Below are 23,918 nucleotides of genomic sequence, written 5' to 3' on the forward strand. Positions count from 1 at the left end.
AATTCCAGAACCAAAAAGAGAGCCAAAGATACCATTCTTGGATAACCGAAGCTATCAAAGCCATGACCGCGAACGATGCCTCCTCGAGCATGCGACAGCGAAAGTCACGTGGGCGTGCAAAGCCGACATCCCCAAAGGCCTTGGCTAATGAGGCTGTCGCCAAGGCAATGACGTCCAGCAAAGACGAACAGTCGGAGACGAAAGAGACGTTCCAGGAGGCCGCGCACGCGTTGGGCCGAACGCCAAGCTGGCAAGCGCGAGCCGCCAACCACGTAGTAAAGAAGCGCATCTACTCCATACTCGCGGGGATTATCATTGGCATTCTGGCCGTAACAAGCTTCCAGCGCTTCTACCTCGAGAAGCCTCTCATAAGTGAAGATTCGCTCCTCATGGTCCGTGAAATGTATGACAACTTTAATTGGTCCACGTTAGACACGCGTCCAACCATTCTCGGCGCTGTGGAAAAGCGACCAGGTCTTCAATTATTTCAAGAAGAGAACGTGACTGCTTACTCGCCGGTTGTATTAATCCCTGGCTTTACATCCACGGGTCTCGAGATCTGGAACGGCAGTGCATGCAGTAAAGCTTACTTTCGACAACGTATGTGGGGCACATCACGCATGTTGCAGCAGTTTATGTTAAATCAAAAGTGCTGGCTACAGCACATGATGCTCAATCGATCCACTGGCATGGATCCCGACGGGATTAAGCTCCGTGCAGCCAAGGGACTCGAAGCAGCGGATTATTTAATCGGTGGTTTCTGGGTCTGGGGCAAATTGGTCGAAAATCTCGCTGAGATCGGATACGACAGTAACAATCTCTACATGGCTGCCTACGACTGGCGCCTGATGCCTCATTTACTTGAAAAACGCGACGGGTACTTTACGAAACTCAAGTATACGATTGAAATGGCTCGAAAAGCAGCAAATGGCCGCAAAGTCATGGTCGTAACGCATTCATATGCGACTCAAGTAATTTTTCACTTTCTTAAATGGGTTGAAAGTGACAAGGGAGGAAAAGGAGGAGACCAGTGGGTTGAGACCAATATGGATGCATTAGTGAACATTGCGGGGCCAATGTTGGGGGTTGTCAAGACTATTAGTGCCTTGATGTCAGGGGAAATGAAAGACACTGCGGAATTAGGAGGATTGTCCAAGTTTCTAGGGTATTTCTTTAGTATTCCAGCACGAACAAAGCTCGCACGATCGTGGTCCAGTATCTCGACTATGCTGCCAATAGGTGGAGATCGAATCTGGGGCACAGCTGAATCGGCTCCAGATGATATTGTCGCAGCGTCCCCTTTATCAACAGTCACGAAAACGCCCGTAGGTCTGACTAAGGTGGAGGCGCACGTGGCTCGCTTTGGTTCGCATGGCCAAGTCGTTCGGTTTGTCAACTTGACACATGAAAACGTGACAATTGGTGGCGTCCAGAAGCTCTTAGACGAACTTGATCCGTACCTCGACAAGTTTCGATCTTGGCTTAGTACCGAGATCGCAGAGGATCCGTCATTGCCAGAGTACGACCACTACAAGTACTGGACTAACCCATTAACCGCGACGTTACCAAAAGCTCCGAGTTTGAAAATCTTTTGCTTCTATGGAGTCGGGAAGCCTGTGGAACGAGGCTATACGTATGGAGCTAATCCTATGGACAAGAATAACGTGACGGTGAATGGACAGCGCGTGGCGCCGTTTTTGTTTAATACAGACGTAGATGATCTGCCGTATGTCAAGGGAGGGATCCGCTACTCGGATGGAGACGGCACGGTACCACTGATCTCGTTAGGACTCATGTGTGCTAGTGGCTGGCGTACAGACAAGTTTAATCCTGGCCATGCTGATGTACGTGTTCGAGAGTACCGCCATAACCCCGTTTCAATGCTCTATGACGCACGTGGTGGACCCGAGACGGCCGATCATGTCGATATTATGGGCAATCACGCCCTTATTCGAGACGTGCTTCTTGTTTCCGCGCGTGTGTACGACCGTGTTCCGGAGAACATTACGTCAAGTATCAAGGACATTGCTCAACGAGTGGGCGAGCTCTAAAGTTGTAATAAGAAAGCGTGAATAGCTCGAATCGGCTTATATCAACGTGCCGTAGGCATGGCGTATTATCTGAATAACGAGGCCCAGGGTTGCTGCCCTACTGTTAATTGCTTTCAGAGCGTATTTTCTATCAACCATTTTATCGACGAAAACGCCCATCACCACCACGTCGAGTACGACGATTGGGATTATTCATCCCTGCAGGTAGCTGCTCCTGCTGAAATCGTGGTGGTGGTTGGTGGTGGCGTGGCACGAGATCTTGAGGATGCACTGGCCCCTCGTGTTCTCGAGGTCGACCACGTTGCTGGAAGTCGCCTTGAGGGGGACCATACGGGTCGTACGTAGGATAGGCAGCAGCGTAGCTTTCATGACGCAGAGGGGCCTGCTGTGACGGAGGAACAAACTGGTGGTGCTGGCGATAAGGAGGACCCTGTTGGGGATTTGGCACTTCCTGATAGTACAGAGCCTCTGTAGGCACACGATGCGATTCGCCATACATTGGACCGTCCCGAGGCGCGACGCCAGGACCTGTACCTGCGCCATATCGCGACAAAGAAGGATCATATGGAGGTCGAAAGTCGTCTTCAGAACCTAGAGGACCTGTGCGTTGCCGTATGGGCAGAGGCTGCGGATGAAAGGCGGCATGTGGCCAAGCCCCACCACCTCGAGAAGGGCCTCCTTGTCCTACAAAGCGATCAGTTTCGCCACGAGACTGTGGACCATCTATCGGTCCCGAGAAATACGCACCCGATGACGAGTCAGGACCGTACGCTTGCCGCTCCGGCATGGAGCTCGGGCGACCGCTATAGTCATGATACGGCGGTAGACCGTAAGGTTGATGCTGAAAGTGCCGTGGCTGGGAAAGAGCCGGCAATGGCTGCTCATACGACGGCATTTGCTGCTCAGGATACTCGAAACGCGATCGTTGCGAGGCCGAAACCGCTGCGATACGACGATTGGATTGTAAAGGCTGAATATCCCACTTGTTCGAGCGGCCTCGGCCTCCTCGCGCGTCGCGATCGCGTCGACGAGTCGAATTGTGTCCGCGCGCGCCTCCGCGCGAGTCCTGCCGACTACTTGCCGGGCCACTAGTACCTCGGACCCCACTACTACTACGCGCAGTCGAGTGACTCGACGTTGTCGAGTCTTGACTGTCTCGTCGTTGCCTACGATTTAAAGAAGCCGACGAAGAAGACGGCTGGGTCTTCTTGCCAGTAGTTCCTTCCGCACTCGACTGCTGTTCTTCGCGCCACAACGTCTCTGCTTCCAGGATTAATCCTACAATAGCACGCTACATACAACATCATTTCATTAGCGTCTTCCGCATAAAGAGTCACTGCTCCTTGTCCTTTGTCAAGAGCTTGTTTGTTTAAAGAATATACCTGCAATTCAATCGCATCGGTGTGTGTCGTTACGACCATTTCTGGAATTTTCATTGTCTCGAGCGAAAACTGTTGCGCTTTTAAAGCACTTGCTCGATCGACAGCCGAAATTTCAATGAAATGTTGTTGCGACAGTTGACAACGATGCGTAAACTCGCGTCGTTGGTCAAGATGTTGTGTCTTGAGCGCAATAAGGCCACGAGGATCCGAGAAGCCATGCTGCATCTCGAGCGCCACGTGACGTGCAAACAATTCACTTCCTTCCTTCATTTGCGTCCCAATGAGCTCTTGCCAACGGTAGAGCATCTCGCGATCCCGTTTGCGCTGCTGATTGCAAAGATCCCTGACTTTTTCAAACACAGCGCTGTCGCCAAGCACGTCCGAAAGTCGTTCGAGCAACTCGTTTTCAATTTCTTTCGGCGTCTCTTTCTCCACGACGCTATCAAATAATAAGTGCGGGCAGCTAGGAATCCACGGGAGCGTCACGGGAACATGCAGAAAAAACGCCGTTGCGGTCTCGGTGTCTGTAAGCTTAGCACGCTTCTCACTGCTACTTGTTTGCACGTTTGCAGCGACGCGCTTCCCAAGATCTTTGCTTTCCACTGCACGAGGTGGGACTTGACCCGTTTTGTCAATGAAAACCACAGTAGGATCGATCAAGGCAACGGCTTTGGTTAAAAGCGTCTGAGGTGGTTGTAAAGACGTTTGATCCGTGGTCGAAAGCTTTATGGGAGAGCTACTTGAAACGCTACTTCCTCCAGAAATACGTGTCGATGCAAGTCCTTGCGATCCTGGCTGTGGGAATTGGTCGGGCATGACCTGGTGCTGTAGCATAGCGAGCGATAATTTGTCATCCACGTGAGTACAGACGAAACCATAGAATTGAGCCCAGATACTTGAATGCTCGTGCACTGGAATGGTCTGTAAAGCGCGTACAAAGATCTTTCGAGCATTCGAAAATTTCTTTCGTTGGACGCAAAAGTCGGCATATTGAAGCCACAAAGCTGCATTCGAGCCTGCAATTGGGCAATTTACAGCTCGTTCAAACACTATGGTGGCCTGTTTAAATTGCCGAAGTTCCATTTCAAGAGCCGCGTATTGACGCCATAGAGCAATGACGGCGGAACTGCCTTTAGCAGCGCTCTTGGGATCGCTCTGCTCTTGAACGGCAGCAATCCACGTTGAAAGTGTATCGTCCACGTCTTTTCGTGCGTCAGCGACCTTTTCGTACTAGAGAAACACGCACAGAAAGAACATAATGAGCCCAAACAGTTCAAGAGACGTCGGTAGGAATGACTACAGAGCAAGCAAGGGGGGAAAGAAAAATCATTCTGAAAAGAGCTAATGGCACGCACGTTGCTTGAGTGGATTAGTGCCTTGGCCCGCGCCACGACAACTGGGGCGTCCCACGTTGGAATGTCGTCCGACATGGAGATTTCTGTCGCGGTTGTTGGCCGGGGAGAGCTCACTGGTCGAAAGTGATGTTTGGTACGTAAAGGTGGACTCGCGTTTTAAAAATATTCGTTTGGAGCGACGATTCCCACAGACAATACCTCTGATTGGCTACATCGTTTGTTGTTATCCTAAATATTGAAACAATAATACCCTACTCATTTCCTTGCTATTCCTCCCTGCAATTTTAACGAGTCGTGCAATAAAAGCAGCTTTTAAGAACGTAATAAATTCAATTTTACTGAAGAATCTGCTATCAATGCTCAGAACAAACTCCCTGCAGCCACCAAGTTAGACTTTTAAAGTCATTGATAATTCTTGCGAAGCCATGGAAAAGGCATCGAATGAAATCGCAAACCACTGAGTGAAAAGACCGACCTAATGGGAGGACTCAGATACGACGCGGAGGCGAAATCGCAACGGCGAGGCGGATCGTCAGAAAATCGTCGGTCAGTTCGGCCCCTGCTCCTTCGAAAGCTTACAAGGTTGTTGCCATAGCTACTCAATGCGTAATGGGGCACTACGACTTGTACTGCTTCAGTACAAGTCCACTTCGCACTGCTTCAGTTGCGAGTGGTGCCTCACGTNTTTTCTATCAACCATTTTATCGACGAAAACGCCCATCACCACCACGTCGAGTACGACGATTGGGATTATTCATCCCTGCAGGTAGCTGCTCCTGCTGAAATCGTGGTGGTGGTTGGTGGTGGCGTGGCACGAGATCTTGAGGATGCACTGGCCCCTCGTGTTCTCGAGGTCGACCACGTTGCTGGAAGTCGCCTTGAGGGGGACCATACGGGTCGTACGTAGGATAGGCAGCAGCGTAGCTTTCATGACGCAGAGGGGCCTGCTGTGACGGAGGAACAAACTGGTGGTGCTGGCGATAAGGAGGACCCTGTTGGGGATTTGGCACTTCCTGATAGTACAGAGCCTCTGTAGGCACACGATGCGATTCGCCATACATTGGACCGTCCCGAGGCGCGACGCCAGGACCTGTACCTGCGCCATATCGCGACAAAGAAGGATCATATGGAGGTCGAAAGTCGTCTTCAGAACCTAGAGGACCTGTGCGTTGCCGTATGGGCAGAGGCTGCGGATGAAAGGCGGCATGTGGCCAAGCCCCACCACCTCGAGAAGGGCCTCCTTGTCCTACAAAGCGATCAGTTTCGCCACGAGACTGTGGACCATCTATCGGTCCCGAGAAATACGCACCCGATGACGAGTCAGGACCGTACGCTTGCCGCTCCGGCATGGAGCTCGGGCGACCGCTATAGTCATGATACGGCGGTAGACCGTAAGGTTGATGCTGAAAGTGCCGTGGCTGGGAAAGAGCCGGCAATGGCTGCTCATACGACGGCATTTGCTGCTCAGGATACTCGAAACGCGATCGTTGCGAGGCCGAAACCGCTGCGATACGACGATTGGATTGTAAAGGCTGAATATCCCACTTGTTCGAGCGGCCTCGGCCTCCTCGCGCGTCGCGATCGCGTCGACGAGTCGAATTGTGTCCGCGCGCGCCTCCGCGCGAGTCCTGCCGACTACTTGCCGGGCCACTAGTACCTCGGACCCCACTACTACTACGCGCAGTCGAGTGACTCGACGTTGTCGAGTCTTGACTGTCTCGTCGTTGCCTACGATTTAAAGAAGCCGACGAAGAAGACGGCTGGGTCTTCTTGCCAGTAGTTCCTTCCGCACTCGACTGCTGTTCTTCGCGCCACAACGTCTCTGCTTCCAGGATTAATCCTACAATAGCACGCTACATACAACATCATTTCATTAGCGTCTTCCGCATAAAGAGTCACTGCTCCTTGTCCTTTGTCAAGAGCTTGTTTGTTTAAAGAATATACCTGCAATTCAATCGCATCGGTGTGTGTCGTTACGACCATTTCTGGAATTTTCATTGTCTCGAGCGAAAACTGTTGCGCTTTTAAAGCACTTGCTCGATCGACAGCCGAAATTTCAATGAAATGTTGTTGCGACAGTTGACAACGATGCGTAAACTCGCGTCGTTGGTCAAGATGTTGTGTCTTGAGCGCAATAAGGCCACGAGGATCCGAGAAGCCATGCTGCATCTCGAGCGCCACGTGACGTGCAAACAATTCACTTCCTTCCTTCATTTGCGTCCCAATGAGCTCTTGCCAACGGTAGAGCATCTCGCGATCCCGTTTGCGCTGCTGATTGCAAAGATCCCTGACTTTTTCAAACACAGCGCTGTCGCCAAGCACGTCCGAAAGTCGTTCGAGCAACTCGTTTTCAATTTCTTTCGGCGTCTCTTTCTCCACGACGCTATCAAATAATAAGTGCGGGCAGCTAGGAATCCACGGGAGCGTCACGGGAACATGCAGAAAAAACGCCGTTGCGGTCTCGGTGTCTGTAAGCTTAGCACGCTTCTCACTGCTACTTGTTTGCACGTTTGCAGCGACGCGCTTCCCAAGATCTTTGCTTTCCACTGCACGAGGTGGGACTTGACCCGTTTTGTCAATGAAAACCACAGTAGGATCGATCAAGGCAACGGCTTTGGTTAAAAGCGTCTGAGGTGGTTGTAAAGACGTTTGATCCGTGGTCGAAAGCTTTATGGGAGAGCTACTTGAAACGCTACTTCCTCCAGAAATACGTGTCGATGCAAGTCCTTGCGATCCTGGCTGTGGGAATTGGTCGGGCATGACCTGGTGCTGTAGCATAGCGAGCGATAATTTGTCATCCACGTGAGTACAGACGAAACCATAGAATTGAGCCCAGATACTTGAATGCTCGTGCACTGGAATGGTCTGTAAAGCGCGTACAAAGATCTTTCGAGCATTCGAAAATTTCTTTCGTTGGACGCAAAAGTCGGCATATTGAAGCCACAAAGCTGCATTCGAGCCTGCAATTGGGCAATTTACAGCTCGTTCAAACACTATGGTGGCCTGTTTAAATTGCCGAAGTTCCATTTCAAGAGCCGCGTATTGACGCCATAGAGCAATGACGGCGGAACTGCCTTTAGCAGCGCTCTTGGGATCGCTCTGCTCTTGAACGGCAGCAATCCACGTTGAAAGTGTATCGTCCACGTCTTTTCGTGCGTCAGCGACCTTTTCGTACTAGAGAAACACGCACAGAAAGAACATAATGAGCCCAAACGGTTCAAGAGACGTCGGTAGGAATGACTACAGAGCAAGCAAGGGGGGAAAGAAAAATCATTCTGAAAAGAGCTAATGGCACGCACGTTGCTTGAGTGGATTAGTGCCTTGGCCCGCGCCACGACAACTGGGGCGTCCCACGTTGGAATGTCGTCCGACATGGAGATTTCTGTCGCGGTTGTTGGCCGGGGAGAGCTCACTGGTCGAAAGTGATGTTTGGTACGTAAAGGTGGACTCGTGTTTTAAAAATATTCGTTTGGAGCGACGATTCCCACAGACAATACACCTCTGATTGGCTACATCGTTTGTTGTTATCCTAAATATTGAAACAATAATACCCTACTCATTTCCTTGCTATTCCTCCCTGCAATTTTAACGAGTCGTGCAATAAAAGCAGCTTTTAAGAACGTAATAAATTCAATTTTACTGAAGAATCTGCTATCAATGCTCAGAACAAACTCCCTGCAGCGGCACCAAGTTAGACTTTTAAAGTCATTGATAATTCTTGCGAAGCCATGGAAAAGGCATCGAATGAAATCGCAAACCACTGAGTGAAAAGACCGACCTAATGGGAGGACTCAGATACGACGCGGAGGCGAAATCGCAACGGCGAGGCGGATCGTCAGAAAATCGTCGGTCAGTTCGGCCCCTGCTCCTTCGAAAGCTTACAAGGTTGTTGCCATAGCTACTCAATGCGTAATGGGGCACTACGACTTGTACTGCTTCAGTACAAGTCCACTTCGCACTGCTTCAGTTGCGAGTGGTGCCTCACGTTATTTCACGTACAGTAGTACGTGCAGAGGAAGACTTCTCTTTAAGGTAACTAGCTTAAAGAGGGTAAAATGAAAACTGTATTAATATAATTAAGTGTCTCTCTTTCTATCTTGTAAATGCTAAATTAATTATAGTCTATTACTTAACATGTAATTGAATTCTTATCTCTATCTTATTCGTAACTCTCTTTGATTACTCCTACAGCTGATTAGTCTGCGGAATAAATAGATAAAATGGTCTGTACCTATTTATGGATAAGAATTCTGAGTATTACTTTATAATGTAATATCCTCCAAATATTATCTACCTTTTAGATAATATTAATTAACAACCTTTAAGTGTTAATTTCATGTAACGATACACCCCGTTACACAATGCATATTACAATTACTCATTCAGATATCTTCATACTTAATGGCGAAAGTTTTTAAGCGGAAAGATGCCGAGCAAGACCCGGCTTAAATTTTTAATTGGAACCTTTCTGAGCTGTCGAACAATGTCGCCACTGGAGTAGCTACGTCTCGCGGTGTTTTACAACGGCTAACAATCACTGTACACTAAAAATTGCCTAGACTTGAGCTAATCACTCATCTTGGACTACCGGTCATGTTGCGCCTACTGTAACGGGGCACTACTGACTTGTACTGCTTCAGTACAAGTTCACTTCGGACTGCCTCAGTGCTAGTGGTGCCTCACGTCACTTCAGGTACACTAGTACGTGCAGAGGAAGACTTTCTTTAAAACACTAGTTTTAAAGAGGGTTAATTAAAAACTGTATTTATTATAGTTAAGTTCTTTTGTTTCTATCAATTTGATACTAACATAATTATAAACTAATACAAAACATGTAATAAAAGTCTTATCTGTCTCCCTCCTTGCGCGCGTCCAGCGCTGACTGGACCGCGGAGAAAGTAGATATAATGGTCTATATCTACCAAAGGATAAGCTATTACAATATTACCATGTAAAGTAATATTCTCCAAATATTATCCACCTTTTAGATAATATATTAATTAATGACCTTTAATTGTTAAATTTATGTAACGATACACCCGGTTACACCCAACACCCTTATACAATGAATTGCATTTGCGACGGAGATTAAAAAAAATCCGAATTCTTTAAACCGGTGTGGCTGTTGCGGTAGGAGGTGGATCTGCTGTCACAGGCTTCATTCTTTAGCGGTACTAGTACAAAATAAGTACTAGTTGACCTTACACTGGTTACAGTGCCTTAAAAATTTAGGTACACAGGGGTACAGAGGAAAGTTTCTAAGTAGCTTAGGGTCTCTAGCTACCAAAGGTAACTCAAGGATTAGAATTAGGTAAAAGTGAAACTGTATTAATATATTTAGATTCCTACTACTGAACTTATTATATTAATATCTAACTAAGTATGGCGCCTCCTTGCGCACCTTACAATCGTGTCTTGAAACGATTGGCACGGTTGATTTAGACTTAAATCTGTAGAGATATTATATCAGAGGAGACTACTCGTTTAGTCAGGAAGTAAATTGTAAAGTATATTAGTCTTTAGAAAACTTACACATGTGATCAGCTACTCCTTTGTAGAAGCACTACAAAGGTCTCATATGAGTCCGCTTTTTTCAAATGTCGACTCAGCCGACCTATTGCAAATGCAATATCAGGTCTTGTACCTGTCGCCATATATAGGAGTGATCCTACCCGAGATCGATACGGTCGATTCTCCATTTTCGGCTCCTTTTTTCTCGAGCTTAAGCATGACTTGACCTTCCACACTTGAGTGGTAAACAACTTTCGCCCCAATTGAAATTTACGACCATTCTGTCAAGGCACGCATTTTAGCTGATCTTGAGCTTCCTTGTATGCTATGCATAGTCCACCTCAATGCCAAGAATAAATCTCACATTGCCTAGCGTCTTGACTTGAAATGATTTGCAAGTTCATATGCAGCTTTGTCAATTAAATCAGCAGGAGTAGCATATCCTCGACATACAGCGTCACGTAAATCCACGAAAGGTTTCCATCGTGACGGAAAAAGACGCACGTGTCCGAAACACATGGCAAAAACCCATGTTGCAAAACACCTTCGAATTTGTCTTGAACCATGTTGCAGCAGCCGGTTTTGATCCATATAAAGTTCTGTTAAACTTTAAGAGTTGACCTGGGTCCATGTAGACACCCTGAGGCGTAGAATGTATACATCGTCGTTCAAAACGTCATTTATGAACGCAGTATCAACATCATACTGGTGAATTGTCATTCCATGATGACAACACACAGCCAGGAAGACGGGAATAGAATTCATGTTTGCAACGGGCGAATATGTTTCATGGTAGTCAACCGATAGGTTTGACGATGACCCAACGCCACAAGTCGAACTTTCTACCGCTCAATATCACCATATTCGTTTCTCTTGATTCCAAAAACCACTTGGCTCCAATCACCTTTTTGTTTAAAGGATTCTTCACTGCAGTCCATGTCTTTTTGTTGTTCAGTGCCTTTAGTTCGACCTTGATCGCATCACTCCACATCTTGGATTGAGGAGACGCCATTGCATCTTGGTATGTAGATGGAGTTTCGAGTTCTGCATTTGCTCGCGCATACTCAATTCGATATCTTTTTGAGGCTTGAGACTCTGGCTCCACACTGCACGATGTACCATGTTTAGTTGAAGTCCTGACTGGAACCAAAGCTTGATCTTCATAGCTCGATGATGGTAACGCGAGCGGGGCATTTTGAGCACCAAATTTAGATGATTGCACCAAAGAGAAATCAGTGTGATAATCCAAGTCCCCCTTGGGCACAATGTCTCGAGTCGTATCCACATCCAAATCAGTTGGCTCCGTGTAAATATCATCGATATCGAAAATAGGACCAGACAAATGCTAAAAATCTTGGCGTGGAGTTATAGACTCAAATTCACTTGGAGGTGAAATGACTTGATCATTGCCAGTCTGTTCCACAACCATCGGCTCTACGTCACGTTGAGTAGTAATAATTGGTAATTGAATAACATCTGCATCGTCAGCGTTGTCATGATCCACACGTGTGGTAACCTGTATATCTCCAATCACTTGCACATAATTGGACCTTGGCAACTCTTGGAAAGTCACTGATCGTGTGATCTCCAGTCGATCAGACTCGAAATTCCTGACACGATATCCCTTCATATCGTGTGATTAACCCAGGAACATGCATCGAAATGCCTTCTTGTCCAACTGTAGACGTTTTGGTTTTGCAATGTGTGCGTAACCTTTTGCACCAAACACTCGCGTGTGCGACAGATCTGGCTTATTTCAAAAAACACTTCAAATGGGGGTTTGGTTGGGCTATAGGCGCACGTAACTCGATTAGTCACGTATACTGCAGTAGTCATCGCTTCAGTCCACCATTTCTACTCCACTTGCATGTGATTTAGCATCGATCTTGCTCATTCTGTCAGTGTTCGATTTAGTCTTTTCAGCCACTATATTTTGCTGTGGCGAATACGGTACTGAAGCTTGGTGCAATATTCCAGCCTTCCAACATACTTCTTCAAATCGCTTGTTACGGTACTCGCCACCATTGTAGGTGCGAATACACTTGATCCTGGTACTTAGCTGGTTTTCATCATCGACTTGTACTCGATGAACTTATCCACCACATGCGACTTTGTCGCAATGGAGTATGCGACCACATAGCGTGAATAATCATCCAAAAATGTCACCACGAATCCCGCTCCTCCTTGCGACTTGGTCTCCATTGATCCCATCACGTCGCTGTGAATAACTTGGAGCAGTGAAGTAGACATTAGGCGAATCTTGCATTTTAAATCCTCCAACACACTTGTCGAGGTTTTTCATTGCTCAAATGGCAAGTGTCCTAGTTTTGCGTGCCATACACTTGGACTCATAGGTTTGGCTCCATCGCCAATTCTCTTCACTCGCATTTGCAGATTCCAATGTATCACACCCCAACACAAACAATTTACCCTTTTGGGTCACTTGAGTCACCACTTCTTGACCATTTCTGATCTCACACATTTTGTTCTGAAAATTGACATGTAACCCTTTTGCAGACAATGCGACGTGCCAAATCTTGGGCTTATTGGCTCATGCTGCACGACCCATTAATCTTTGGGTCGTATGAGGTCTTTAAGACTCGGCTTAGGCAAACGTATGAGCCGCCACGTGCTTATTCCAGCACTCGAGCCAAGCTTCTAGATTTGAAGCAGGACAAACGTGACCTTCACGCTTACGCCCAGCATACACGATACCAGGTCAGTTGTATCGTGAGTCATCCAATCGATGAACAAACACAGGTAGCTGTGGCTATTAAAGGTCTTGCAAACGGTCATGTTAAGACTCAACTGTTCCGGCTTGGACTAAAGTTGCTCGACCAAGCGATCTCTACAGCAGAACAGGAGGAAAATAGCCTGAAACAGGCTGTCGATCACTCTGAAGCTTATCGTCCTTCTAGACGACAAGAAAACGGAGGTCCAGAACCAATGGATCACAAGCACGAGCCATGCATAACTGGCAGCATCAAGCCGAGCCTACGCCTAAATCTCGTTCATCATAGGGTCATCAAATGAACGTCTTGGAGAGTCCACAAGCGTGTGGATATCCTACGAGTGAGTGCAATGGCCTTACTTGTGGTTCGGTCGTTTGCACGACTGCACAAGTCCTCAGTGTGAATACCCATTACTGTGGAGTCAGATCCCGACGCCTGTGCACAAGCACATGCAGCGTGGAAGATCCACCATTGTGACGTAGACATAGTTACCAACGGCTAAGCACAAGCACAGGCAGCGTCGAAGTACTACCACTAGAATAAGCAGAGTGGTACGAAACAAGGATGCTTGCTGGAAACGTAACATCCAAGAAAATATCCTAAGCATGTCTTACCTACGTCCAAAAGGTTCTTACACTTATGCGTAAGCATAAGTTGTTTCTGCAGATGTTATTTGCTGCAAGCGCTATACCACTTTTGGTTGCATCGTGTATAAACACGGTGTACGCTCTGATTTAAAAAATATCAAGACGATCACCGACTGACCTGTACCAGTCGATGTAAAGGGACTTTGAAAGTCCCTCGGCTTAGCGGCGTCCTTACATAAGTACTCCCGCAAATATGCCGAAATCTCAGGGGAGTGAAGACAATAAAATGTCCAATCTCGCCCCTGAAAAGAAGCCGTGGCTTTTGCCCGAACGGCTAATCAATAGCTTGTCTGGAGAGACTACCCCTTACAATTAATATCCCTTATTTATTGCGACAAAGCTACATGGCCTTGATCCCAGCGCGAAGAACTTTCGCGCCGAGGAGGATTTTTATCTCAATGCTTTTTTAAAGCATCGATGGTATAGTGGCAACAATAAGCGAGATAAGTCTCGCTTATGCAAAACTGGAGCGCGCTCATTCGCAATGTCAAAGACATTGGACGCGAAGCCTGGCTTCAAAGACTCAACGCGATTCGCGTTAAGTTTGAGAAACGAACTCTAACCGGTGCAAAGTATAAATTGCATCGACTGCCACGTGAGGTTGGGCTTCCATGCCTCACGTGGGGTGATCCCTGTCCGTGTTGTGTTGGCAACACGAAGTGAGTTAAAGGGGATGTCTATTCCCTNAGTGGGTACGTGGGTTACCAATGGGCTAAGAATTAAGAAATAGGAAATCTTTACTTTATGAATTAAATTTCCAACACTTTCACTGAAAAGTGGTTAATTCGTCTAATTCCAGAATCAAAAAGAGAGCCAAAGATACCATTCTTGGATAATCGAAGCTACGGATCCAAGCCATGACCGGGAATGATGCATCCTCGAGCGTGCGACAGCGAAATTCACGTGGGCGTGCAAAGCCGACATCCCCAAAGGCCTTGGCTAATGAGGCTGTCGCCAAGGCAATGACGTCCAGCAAAGACGAACAGTCAGAGACGAAAGAGACGTTCCATGAGGCCGCGCACGCGTTGGGCCGAACGCCAAGCTGGCAAGCGCGAGCCGCCAACCACGTAGTAAAGAAGCGCATCTATTCCATACTCGCGGGGATTATTATTGGCATTCTGGCCGTGACAAGCTTCCAGCGCTTCTACCTCGAGAAGCCTCTCATTAGTGAAGATTCGCTCCTCATGGTCCGTGAAATGTATGACAACTTTAATTGGTCCACGTTAGACACGCGTCCAACCATTCTCGGCGCCGTGGAAAAGCGACCAGGTCTTCAATTATTTCAAGAAGAAAACGTGACTGCTTACTCGCCGGTTGTATTAATCCCTGGCTTTACATCCACGGGTCTCGAGATCTGGAACGGCAGTGCATGCAGTAAAGCTTACTTTCGACAACGTATGTGGGGCACATCACGCATGTTGCAGCAGTTTATGTTAAATCAAAAGTGCTGGCTACAGCACATGATGCTCAATCGATCCACTGGCATGGATCCCGACGGGATTAAGCTCCGTGCAGCCAAGGGACTCGAAGCAGCGGATTATTTAATCGGTGGTTTCTGGGTCTGGGGCAAATTGGTTGAAAATCTCGCTGAGATCGGATACGACAGTAACAATCTCTACATGGCTGCCTACGACTGGCGCCTGATGCCTCATTTACTTGAAAAACGCGACGGGTACTTTACGAAACTCAAGTATACGATTGAAATGGCTCGAAAAGCAGCAAATGGCCGCAAAGTCATGGTCGTAACGCATTCATATGCGACTCAAGTAATTTTTCACTTTCTTAAATGGGTTGAAAGTGACAAGGGAGGAAAAGGAGGAGACCAGTGGGTTGAGACCAATATGGATGCATTAGTGAACATTGCGGGGCCAATGTTGGGGGTTGTCAAGACTATTAGTGCCTTGATGTCAGGGGAAATGAAAGACACTGCGGAATTAGGAGGATTGTCCAAGTTTCTAGGGTATTTCTTTAGTATTCCAGCACGAACAAAGCTCGCACGATCGTGGTCAAGTATCTCGACTATGCTGCCGATAGGTGGAGATCGAATTTGGGGCACAGCTGAATCGGCTCCAGATGATATTGTCGCAGCGTCCCCTTTATCAACAGTCACGAAAACGCCCGTAGGTCTGACTAAGGTGGAGGCGCACGTGGCTCGCTTTGGTTCGCATGGCCAAGTCGTTCGGTTTGTCAACTTGACACATGAAAACGTGACAATTGGTGGCGTCCAGAAGCTCTTAGACGAACTTGATCCGTATCTCGACAAGTTTCGATCTTGGCTTAGTACCGAGATCGCAGAGGATCCGTCATTGCCCGAGTACGACCACTACAAGTACTGGACTAATCCATTAACCGCGACGTTACCAAAAGCTCCGAATTTGAAAATCTTTTGCTTCTATGGAGTCGGGAAGCCTGTGGAACGAGGCTATACGTATGGAGCTAATCCTATGGACAAGAATAACGTGACGGTGAATGGACAGCGCGTGGCGCCGTTTTTGTTTAATACTGACGTAGATGATCTGCCGTACGTCAAGGGAGGAATCCGCTACTCGGATGGAGACGGCACGGTACCACTGATCTCGTTAGGACTCATGTGTGCTAGTGGCTGGCGTACAGACAAGTTTAATCCTAGCCATGCTGATGTACGTGTTCGAGAGTACCGCCATAACCCCGTTTCAATGCTCTATGACGCACGTGGTGGACCCGAGACGGCCGATCATGTCGATATTATGGGCAATCACGCCCTTATTCGAGACGTGCTTCTTGTTTCCGCGCGTGTGTACGACCGTGTTCCGGAGAACATTACGTCAAGTATCAAGGACATTGCTCAACGAGTGGGCGAGCTCTAAAGTTGTAATAAGAAAGCGTGAATAGCTCGAATCGGCTTATATCAACGTGCCGTAGGCATGGCGTATTATCTGAATAACGAGGCCCAGGGTTGCTGCCCTACTGTTAATTGCTTTCAGAGCGTGTTTTCTATCAACCATTTTATCGACGAAAACGCCCATCACCACCACGTCGAGTACGACGATTGGGATTATTCATCCCTGCAGGTAGCTGCTCCTGCTGAAATCGTGGTGGTGGTTGGTGGTGGCGTGGCACGAGATCTTGAGGATGCACTGGCCCCTCGTGTTCTCGAGGTCGACCACGTTGCTGGAAGTCGCCTTGAGGGGGACCATACGGGTCGTACGTAGGATAGGCAGCAGCGTAGCTTTCATGACGCAGAGGGGCCTGCTGTGACGGAGGAACAAACTGGTGGTGCTGGCGATAAGGAGGACCCTGTTGGGGATTTGGCACTTCCTGATAGTACAGAGCCTCTGTAGGCACACGATGCGATTCGCCATACATTGGACCGTCCCGAGGCGCGACGCCAGGACCTGTACCTGCGCCATATCGCGACAAAGAAGGATCATATGGAGGTCGAAAGTCGTCTTCAGAACCTAGAGGACCTGTGCGTTGCCGTATGGGCAGAGGCTGCGGATGAAAGGCGGCATGTGGCCAAGCCCCACCACCTCGAGAAGGGCCTCCTTGTCCTACAAAGCGATCAGTTTCGCCACGAGACTGTGGACCATCTATCGGTCCCGAGAAATACGCACCCGATGACGAGTCAGGACCGTACGCTTGCCGCTCCGGCATGGAGCTCGGGCGACCGCTATAGTCATGATACGGCGGTAGACCGTAAGGTTGATGCTGAAAGTGCCGTGGCTGGGAAAGAGCCGGCAATGGCTGCTCATACGACGGCATTTGCTGCTCAGGATACTCGAAACGCGATCGTTGCGAGGCCGAAACCGCTGCGATACGACGATTGGATTGTAAAGGCTGAATATCCCACTTGTTCGAGCGGCCTCGGCCTCCTCGCGCGTCGCGATCGCGTCGACGAGTCGAATTGTGTCCGCGCGCGCCTCCGCGCGAGTCTTGCCGACTACTTGCCGGGCCACCAGTACCTCGGACCCCACTACTACTACGCGCAGTCGAGTGACTCGACGTTGTCGAGTCTTGACTGTCTCGTCGTTGCCTACGATTTAAAGAAGCCGACGAAGAAGACGGCTGGGTCTTCTTGCCAGTAGTTCCTTCCGCACTCGACTGCTGTTCTTCACGCCACAACGTCTCTGCTTCCAGGATTAATCCTACAATAGCACGCTACATACAACATCATTTCATTAGCGTCTTCCGCATAAAGAGTCACTGCTCCTTGTCCTTTGTCAAGAGCTTGTTTGTTTAAAGAATATACCTGCAATTCAATCGCATCGGTGTGTGTCGTTACGACCATTTCTGGAATTTTCATTGTCTCGAGCGAAAACTGTTGCGCTTTTAAAGCACTTGCTCGATCGACAGCCGAAATTTCAATGAAATGTTGTTGCGACAGTTGACAACGATGCGTAAACTCGCGTCGTTGGTCAAGATGTTGTGTCTTGAGCGCAATAAGGCCACGAGGATCCGAGAAGCCATGCTGCATCTCGAGCGCCACGTGACGTGCAAACAATTCACTTCCTTCCTTCATTTGCGTCCCAATGAGCTCTTGCCAACGGTAGAGCATCTCGCGATCCCGTTTGCGCTGCTGATTGCAAAGATCCCTGACTTTTTCAAACACAGCGCTGTCGCCAAGCACGTCCGAAAGTCGTTCGAGCAACTCGTTTTCAATTTCTTTCGGCGTCTCTTTCTCCACGACGCTATCAAATAATAAGTGCGGGCAGCTAGGAATCCACGGGAGCGTCACGGGAACATGCAGAAAAAACGCCGTTGCGGTCTCGGTGTCTGTAAGCTTAGCACGCTTCTCACTGCTACTTGTTTGCACGTTTGCAGCGACGCGCTTCCCAAGATCTTTGCTTTCCACTGCACGAGGTGGGACTTGACCCGTTTTGTCAATAAAAACCACAGTAGGATCGATCAAGGCAACGGCTTTGGTTGAAAGCGTCTGAGGTGGTTGTAAAGACGTTTGATCCGTGGTCGAAAGCTTTATGGGAGAGCTACTTGAAACGCTACTTCCTCCAGAAATACGTGTCGATGCAAGTCCTTGCGATCCTGGCTGTGGGAATTGGTCGGGCATGACCTGGTGCTGTAGCATAGCGAGCGATAATTTGTCATCCACGTGAGTACAGACGAAACCATAGAATTGAGCCCAGATACTTGAATGCTCGTGCGCTGGAATGGTCTGTAAAGCGCGTACAAAGATCTTTCGAGCATTCGAAAATTTCTTTCGTTGGACGCAAAAGTCGGCGTATTGAAGCCACAAGGCTGCATTCGAGCCTGCAATTGGGCAATTTACAGCTCGTTCAAACACTATGGTGGCCTGTTTGAATTGCCGAAGTTCCATTTCAAGAGCAGCGTATTGACGCCATAGAGCAATGACGGCGGAACTGCCTTTAGCAGCGCTCTTGGGATCGCTATGCTCTTGAACGGCAGCAATCCACGTCGAAAGTGTATCGTCCACGTCTTTTCGTGCGTCAGCGACCTTTTCGTACTAGAGAAACACGCACAGAAAGAACATAATGAGCCCAAACAGTTCAAGAGACGTCGGTAGGAATGACTACAGAGCAAGCAAGGGGGGAAAGAAAAATCATTCTGAAAAGAGCTAATGGCACGCACGTTGCTTGAGTGGATTAGTGCTTTGGCCCGCGCCACGACAACTGGGGCGTCCCACGTTGGAATGTCGTCCGACATGGAGATTTCTGTCGCGGTTGTTGGCCGGGGAGAGCTCACTGGTCGAAAGTGATGTTTGGTACGTAAAGGTGGACTCGCGTTTTAAAAATATTCGTTTGGAGCGACGATTCCCACAGACAATACCTCTGATTGGCTACATCGTTTGTTGTTATCCCTAAATATTGAAACAATAATACCCTACTCATTTCCTTGCTATTCCTCCCTGCAATTTTAACGAGTCGTGCAATAAAATCAGCTTTTAAGCACGTAATAAATTCAATTTTACTGAAGAATCTGCTATCAATGCTCAGAATAAACTCCCTGCAGCCACCAAGTTAGACTTTTAAAGTCATTGATAATTCTTGCGAAGCCATGGAAAAGGCATCGAATGAAATCGCAAACCACTGAGTGAAAAGACCGACCTAATGGGAGGACTCAGATACGACGCGGAGGCGAAATCGCAACGGCGAGGCGGATCGTCAGAAAATCGTCGGTCAGTTCGGCCCCTGCTCCTTCGAAAGCTTACAAGGTTGTTGCCATAGCTACTCAATGTGTAATGGGGCACTACGACTTGTACTGCTTCAGTACAAGTCCACTTCGCACTGCTTCAGTGCGAGTGGTGCCTCACGTCACTTCACGTACACTAGTACGTGCAGAGGAAGACTTTCTTTAAAACACTAGTTTTAAAGAGGGTTAATTAAAAACTGTATTTATTATAGTTAAGTTCTTTTGTTTCTATCAATTTGATACTAACATAATTATAAACTAATACAAAACATGTAATAAAAGTCTTATCTGTCTCCCTCCTTGCGCGCGTCCAACGCTGACTGGACCGCGGAGAAAGTAGATATAATGGTCTATATCTACCAAAGGATAAGCTATTACAATATTACCATGTAAAGTAATATTCTCCAAATATTCTCCACCTTTTAGATAATATATTAATTAATGACCTTTAATTGTTAAATTTATGTAACGATACACCCGGTTACACCCAACACCCTGACACAATATATACAATGAATTGCATGTGCGACGGAGATTAAAAAAAATCCGAATTCTTTAAACCGGTGTGGCTGTTGCGGTAGGAGGTGGATCTGCTGTCACAGGCTTCATTCTTTAGCGGTACTAGTACAAAATAAGTACTAGTTTACCTTACACTGGTTACAGTGCCTTAAAAATTTAGGTACACAGGGGTACAGAGGAAAGTTTCTAAGTAGCTTAGGGTCTCTAGCTACCAAAGGTAACTCAAGGATTAGAATTAGGTAAAAGTGAAACTGTATTAATATATTTAGATTCCTACTACTGAACTTATTATATTAATATCTAACTAAGTATGGCGCCTCCTTGCGCACCTTACAATCGTGTCTTGAAACGATTGGCACGGTTGCTTTAGACTTAAATCTGTAGAGATATTATATCAGAGGAGACTACTCGTTTGGTCAGGAAGTAAATTGAAAAGTATATTAGTCTTTAGAAAACTTACACGTGTTATCAGCTACTCCTTTGTAGAAGCACTACAAAGGTCTCATATGAGTCGTTTCTTTCTTCATATAACCTGTTGCTGTAGTTTCACTTTCTGTGTCCGTTGCAAAACGATTACAATCAAACGTCATCATGACGTTTGAGCATACACAAAATGTCCAACATCAACACTCCTCCTCGACTAGAAGTCTCCGACGTTTGGCTTTGCCACGAGAAATTGGAACTTGTTGATCGAATTGCCTTTGTTAGAAAATCGGCGAGCTGTGAATTGGTTTCAATATACTCCGGCTGAATGACCTTGGCCTTTATAGTATTAATTAATAAAAATAAAAACTTTAGATTAATATATAAAGATTTCTATTAGACTTGGTCGCGAAAAAAGTGATAGCGAATATCACTGTGTTTCGCTCTACTTTGATAGCTTTCGTTCTTCGCCATAGCAATCGCACTCTGGTCGTCTTCATACACAAACACTGGAGCTTCAATCTTGACCTTCATCTCCATCAATAAATTCTTTGACCACGAAATTTCTTGAATACACAACGAAAGTGCCACATATTCAGCTTCAGCAGTACTATGTGATACATTATTTTGAAGCTTCGACTTGAATATGACAGGAGAGTCATTGACCATCACTCCAGGTGTCGAACGTCGACTATCTTTGTCACTATTCCAATCTGCATCACTTAATACGCTCAGCTTCAGGTCACCAGGCTTGCTTCGATAACAAATTCGGTTTGTTGCAGTCGACTTTAGGTAGCGTAGCCTACGAATGGCTGCATTCCAGTGTTCTTCACTCGCTTTTTTCAAATGTCGACTCAGCCGACCTATTGCAAATGCAATATCAGGTCTTGTACCTGTCGCCACATATAGGAGTGATCCTACCCGAGATCGATACGGTCGATTCTCCATTTTCGGCTCCTTTTTTCTCGAACTTAAGCATGACTTGACCTTCCACACTTGAGTTGTAAACAACTTTCGCCCCAATTGAAATTTACGACCATTCTGTCAAGGCACGCATTTTAGCTGATCTTGAGCTTCCTTGTATGCTATGCATAGTCCACCTCAATGCCAAGAATAAATCTCACATTGCCTAGCGTCTTGACTTGAAATGATCTGCAAGTTCATATGCAGCTTTGTCAATTAAATCAGCAGAAGTAGCATATCCTCGACATACAGCGTCACGTAAATCCACGAAAGGTTTCCATCGTGACGGATAAAGACGCACGTGTCCGAAACACATGGCAAAAACCCATGTTGCAAAACACCTTCGAATTTGTCTTGAACCATGTTGCAGCAGCCGGTTTTGATCCATATAAAGTTCTGTTAAACTTTAAGAGTTGACCTGGGTCCATGTAGACACCCTGAGGCGTAGAATGTATACATCGTCGTTCAAAACGTCATTTATGAACGCAGTATCAACATCATACTGGTGAATTGTCATTCCATGATGACAACACACAGCCAGGAAGACGCGAATAGAATTCATGTTTGCAACCGGCGAATATGTTTCATGGTAGTCAACCGATAGGTTTGACGATGACCCAGCGCCACAAGTCGAGCTTTGTACCGCTCAATATCACCATATTCGTTTCTCTTGATTCCAAAAACCACTTGGCTCCAATCACCTTTTTGTTTAAAGGATTCTTCACAGCAGTCCATGTCTTTTTGTTGTTCAGTGCCTTTAGTTCGACCTTGATCGCATCACTCCACATCTTGGATTGAGGAGACGCCATTGCATCTTGGTATGTAGATGGAGTTTCGAGTTCTGCATTTGCTCGCGCATACTCAATTCGATATCTTTTTGAGGCTTGAGACTCTGGCTCCACACTGCACGATGTACCATGTTTAGTTGAAGTCCTGACTGGAACCAAAGCTTGATCTTCATAGTTCGATGATGGTAACGCGAGCGGGGCATTTTGAGCACCAAATTTAGATGATTGCACCATAGAGAAATCAGTGTGATAATCCAAGTCCCCCTTGGGCACAATGTCTCGAGTCGTATCCACATCCAAATCAGTTGGCTCCGTGTAAATATCATCGATATCGAAAATAGGACCAGACAAATGCTAAAAATTTTGGCGTGGAGTTATAGACTCAAATTCACTTGGAGGTGAAATGACTTGATCATTGCCAGTCTGTTCCACAACCATCGGCTCTACGTCACGTTGAGTAGTAATAATTGGTAATTGAATAACATCTGCATCGTCAGCGTTGTCATGATCCACACGTGTGGTAACCTGTATATCTCCAATCACTTGCACATAATTGGACCTTGGCAACTCTTGGAAAGTCACTGATCGCGTGATCTCCAGTCGATCAGACTCGAAATTCCTGACACGATATCCCTTCATATCGTGTGATTAACCCAGGAACATGCATCGAAATGCCTTCTTGTCCAACTGTAGACGTTTTGGTTTTGCAATGTGTGCGTAACCTTTTGCACCAAACACTCGCGTGTGCGACAGATCTGGCTTATTTAAAAAAACACTTCAAATGGGGGTTTGGTTGGGCTATAGGCGCACGTAACTCGATTAGTCACGTATCCTGCAGTATTCATCGCTTCAGTCCACCATTTCTACTCCACTTGCATGTGATTTATCATCGATCTTGCTCATTCTATCAGTGTTCGATTTAGTCTTTTCAGCCACTACATTTTGCTGTGGCGAATACGGTACTGAAGCTTGGTGCAATATTCCAGCCTTCCAACATACTTCTTTTTCCATTTCTTGTATTCCGGCTCCTAGCGAGTTTCCTTGTAAAACAATATTTTTATGGTATCGCTTGTTACGGTACTCGCCACCATTGTCGGTGCGAATACACTTGATCCTGGTACTTAGCTGGTTTTCATCATCGACTTGTACTCGATGAACTTATCCACCACATGCGACTTTGTCGCAATGGAGTATGCGACCACATAGCGTGAATAATCATCCAAAAATGTCACCACGAATCCCGCTCCTCCTTGCGACTTGGTCTCCATTGATCCCATCACGTCGCTGTGAATAACTTGGAGCAGTGAAGTAGACATTAGGCGAATCTTGCATTTTAAATCCTCCAACACACTTGTCGAGGTTTTTCATTGCTCAAATGGCAAGTGTCCTAGTTTTGCGTGCCA

At 47.0% G+C, this 23,918-nt stretch overlaps 5 protein-coding genes across 5 annotated transcripts; 4 read left to right on the plus strand and 1 right to left on the minus strand.

Moving 5' to 3' along the window:
• Positions 1–62: 62 nt before the first annotated feature.
• On the plus strand, positions 63–2,051 carry CCR75_007525 (uncharacterized protein; the record flags this gene model as incomplete). The annotated part of the gene is made up of 1 exon (XM_067965584.1): positions 63–2,051. One exon carries the CDS (start codon positions 63–65, stop codon positions 2,049–2,051), a length of 1,989 nt encoding a protein of 662 aa, XP_067815518.1.
• Positions 92–14,762, minus strand: CCR75_007526 (uncharacterized protein; the record flags this gene model as incomplete). The annotated part of the gene is made up of 7 exons (XM_067965585.1): positions 92–3,342; positions 3,434–4,663; positions 4,789–4,829; positions 5,531–6,641; positions 6,733–7,962; positions 8,088–8,128; positions 14,582–14,762. The coding sequence occupies 7 exons, from the start codon at positions 14,760–14,762 to the stop codon at positions 2,191–2,193; spliced, it is 4,986 nt and encodes a 1,661-aa protein (XP_067815485.1). The 3' UTR covers positions 92–2,190.
• CCR75_007528 (uncharacterized protein) lies at positions 3,554–3,883 on the plus strand (the record flags this gene model as incomplete). The annotated part of the gene is made up of 1 exon (XM_067965587.1): positions 3,554–3,883. One exon carries the CDS (start codon positions 3,554–3,556, stop codon positions 3,881–3,883), a length of 330 nt encoding a protein of 109 aa, XP_067815522.1.
• On the plus strand, positions 4,778–6,442 carry CCR75_007527 (uncharacterized protein; the record flags this gene model as incomplete). The annotated part of the gene is made up of 4 exons (XM_067965586.1): positions 4,778–4,879; positions 5,555–5,687; positions 5,727–5,782; positions 5,825–6,442. The coding sequence occupies 4 exons, from the start codon at positions 4,778–4,780 to the stop codon at positions 6,440–6,442; spliced, it is 909 nt and encodes a 302-aa protein (XP_067815520.1).
• Positions 14,536–16,524, plus strand: CCR75_007529 (uncharacterized protein; the record flags this gene model as incomplete). The annotated part of the gene is made up of 1 exon (XM_067965588.1): positions 14,536–16,524. The coding sequence occupies one exon, from the start codon at positions 14,536–14,538 to the stop codon at positions 16,522–16,524; it is 1,989 nt and encodes a 662-aa protein (XP_067815521.1).
• Between the last annotated feature and the right edge of the window lie 7,394 nt (positions 16,525–23,918).

Source organism: Bremia lactucae, linkage group LG8 (genome assembly GCF_004359215.1).
Source record: "Bremia lactucae strain SF5 linkage group LG8, whole genome shotgun sequence".
In the NCBI taxonomy this organism is placed as follows: domain Eukaryota; phylum Oomycota; class Peronosporomycetes; order Peronosporales; family Peronosporaceae; genus Bremia; species Bremia lactucae.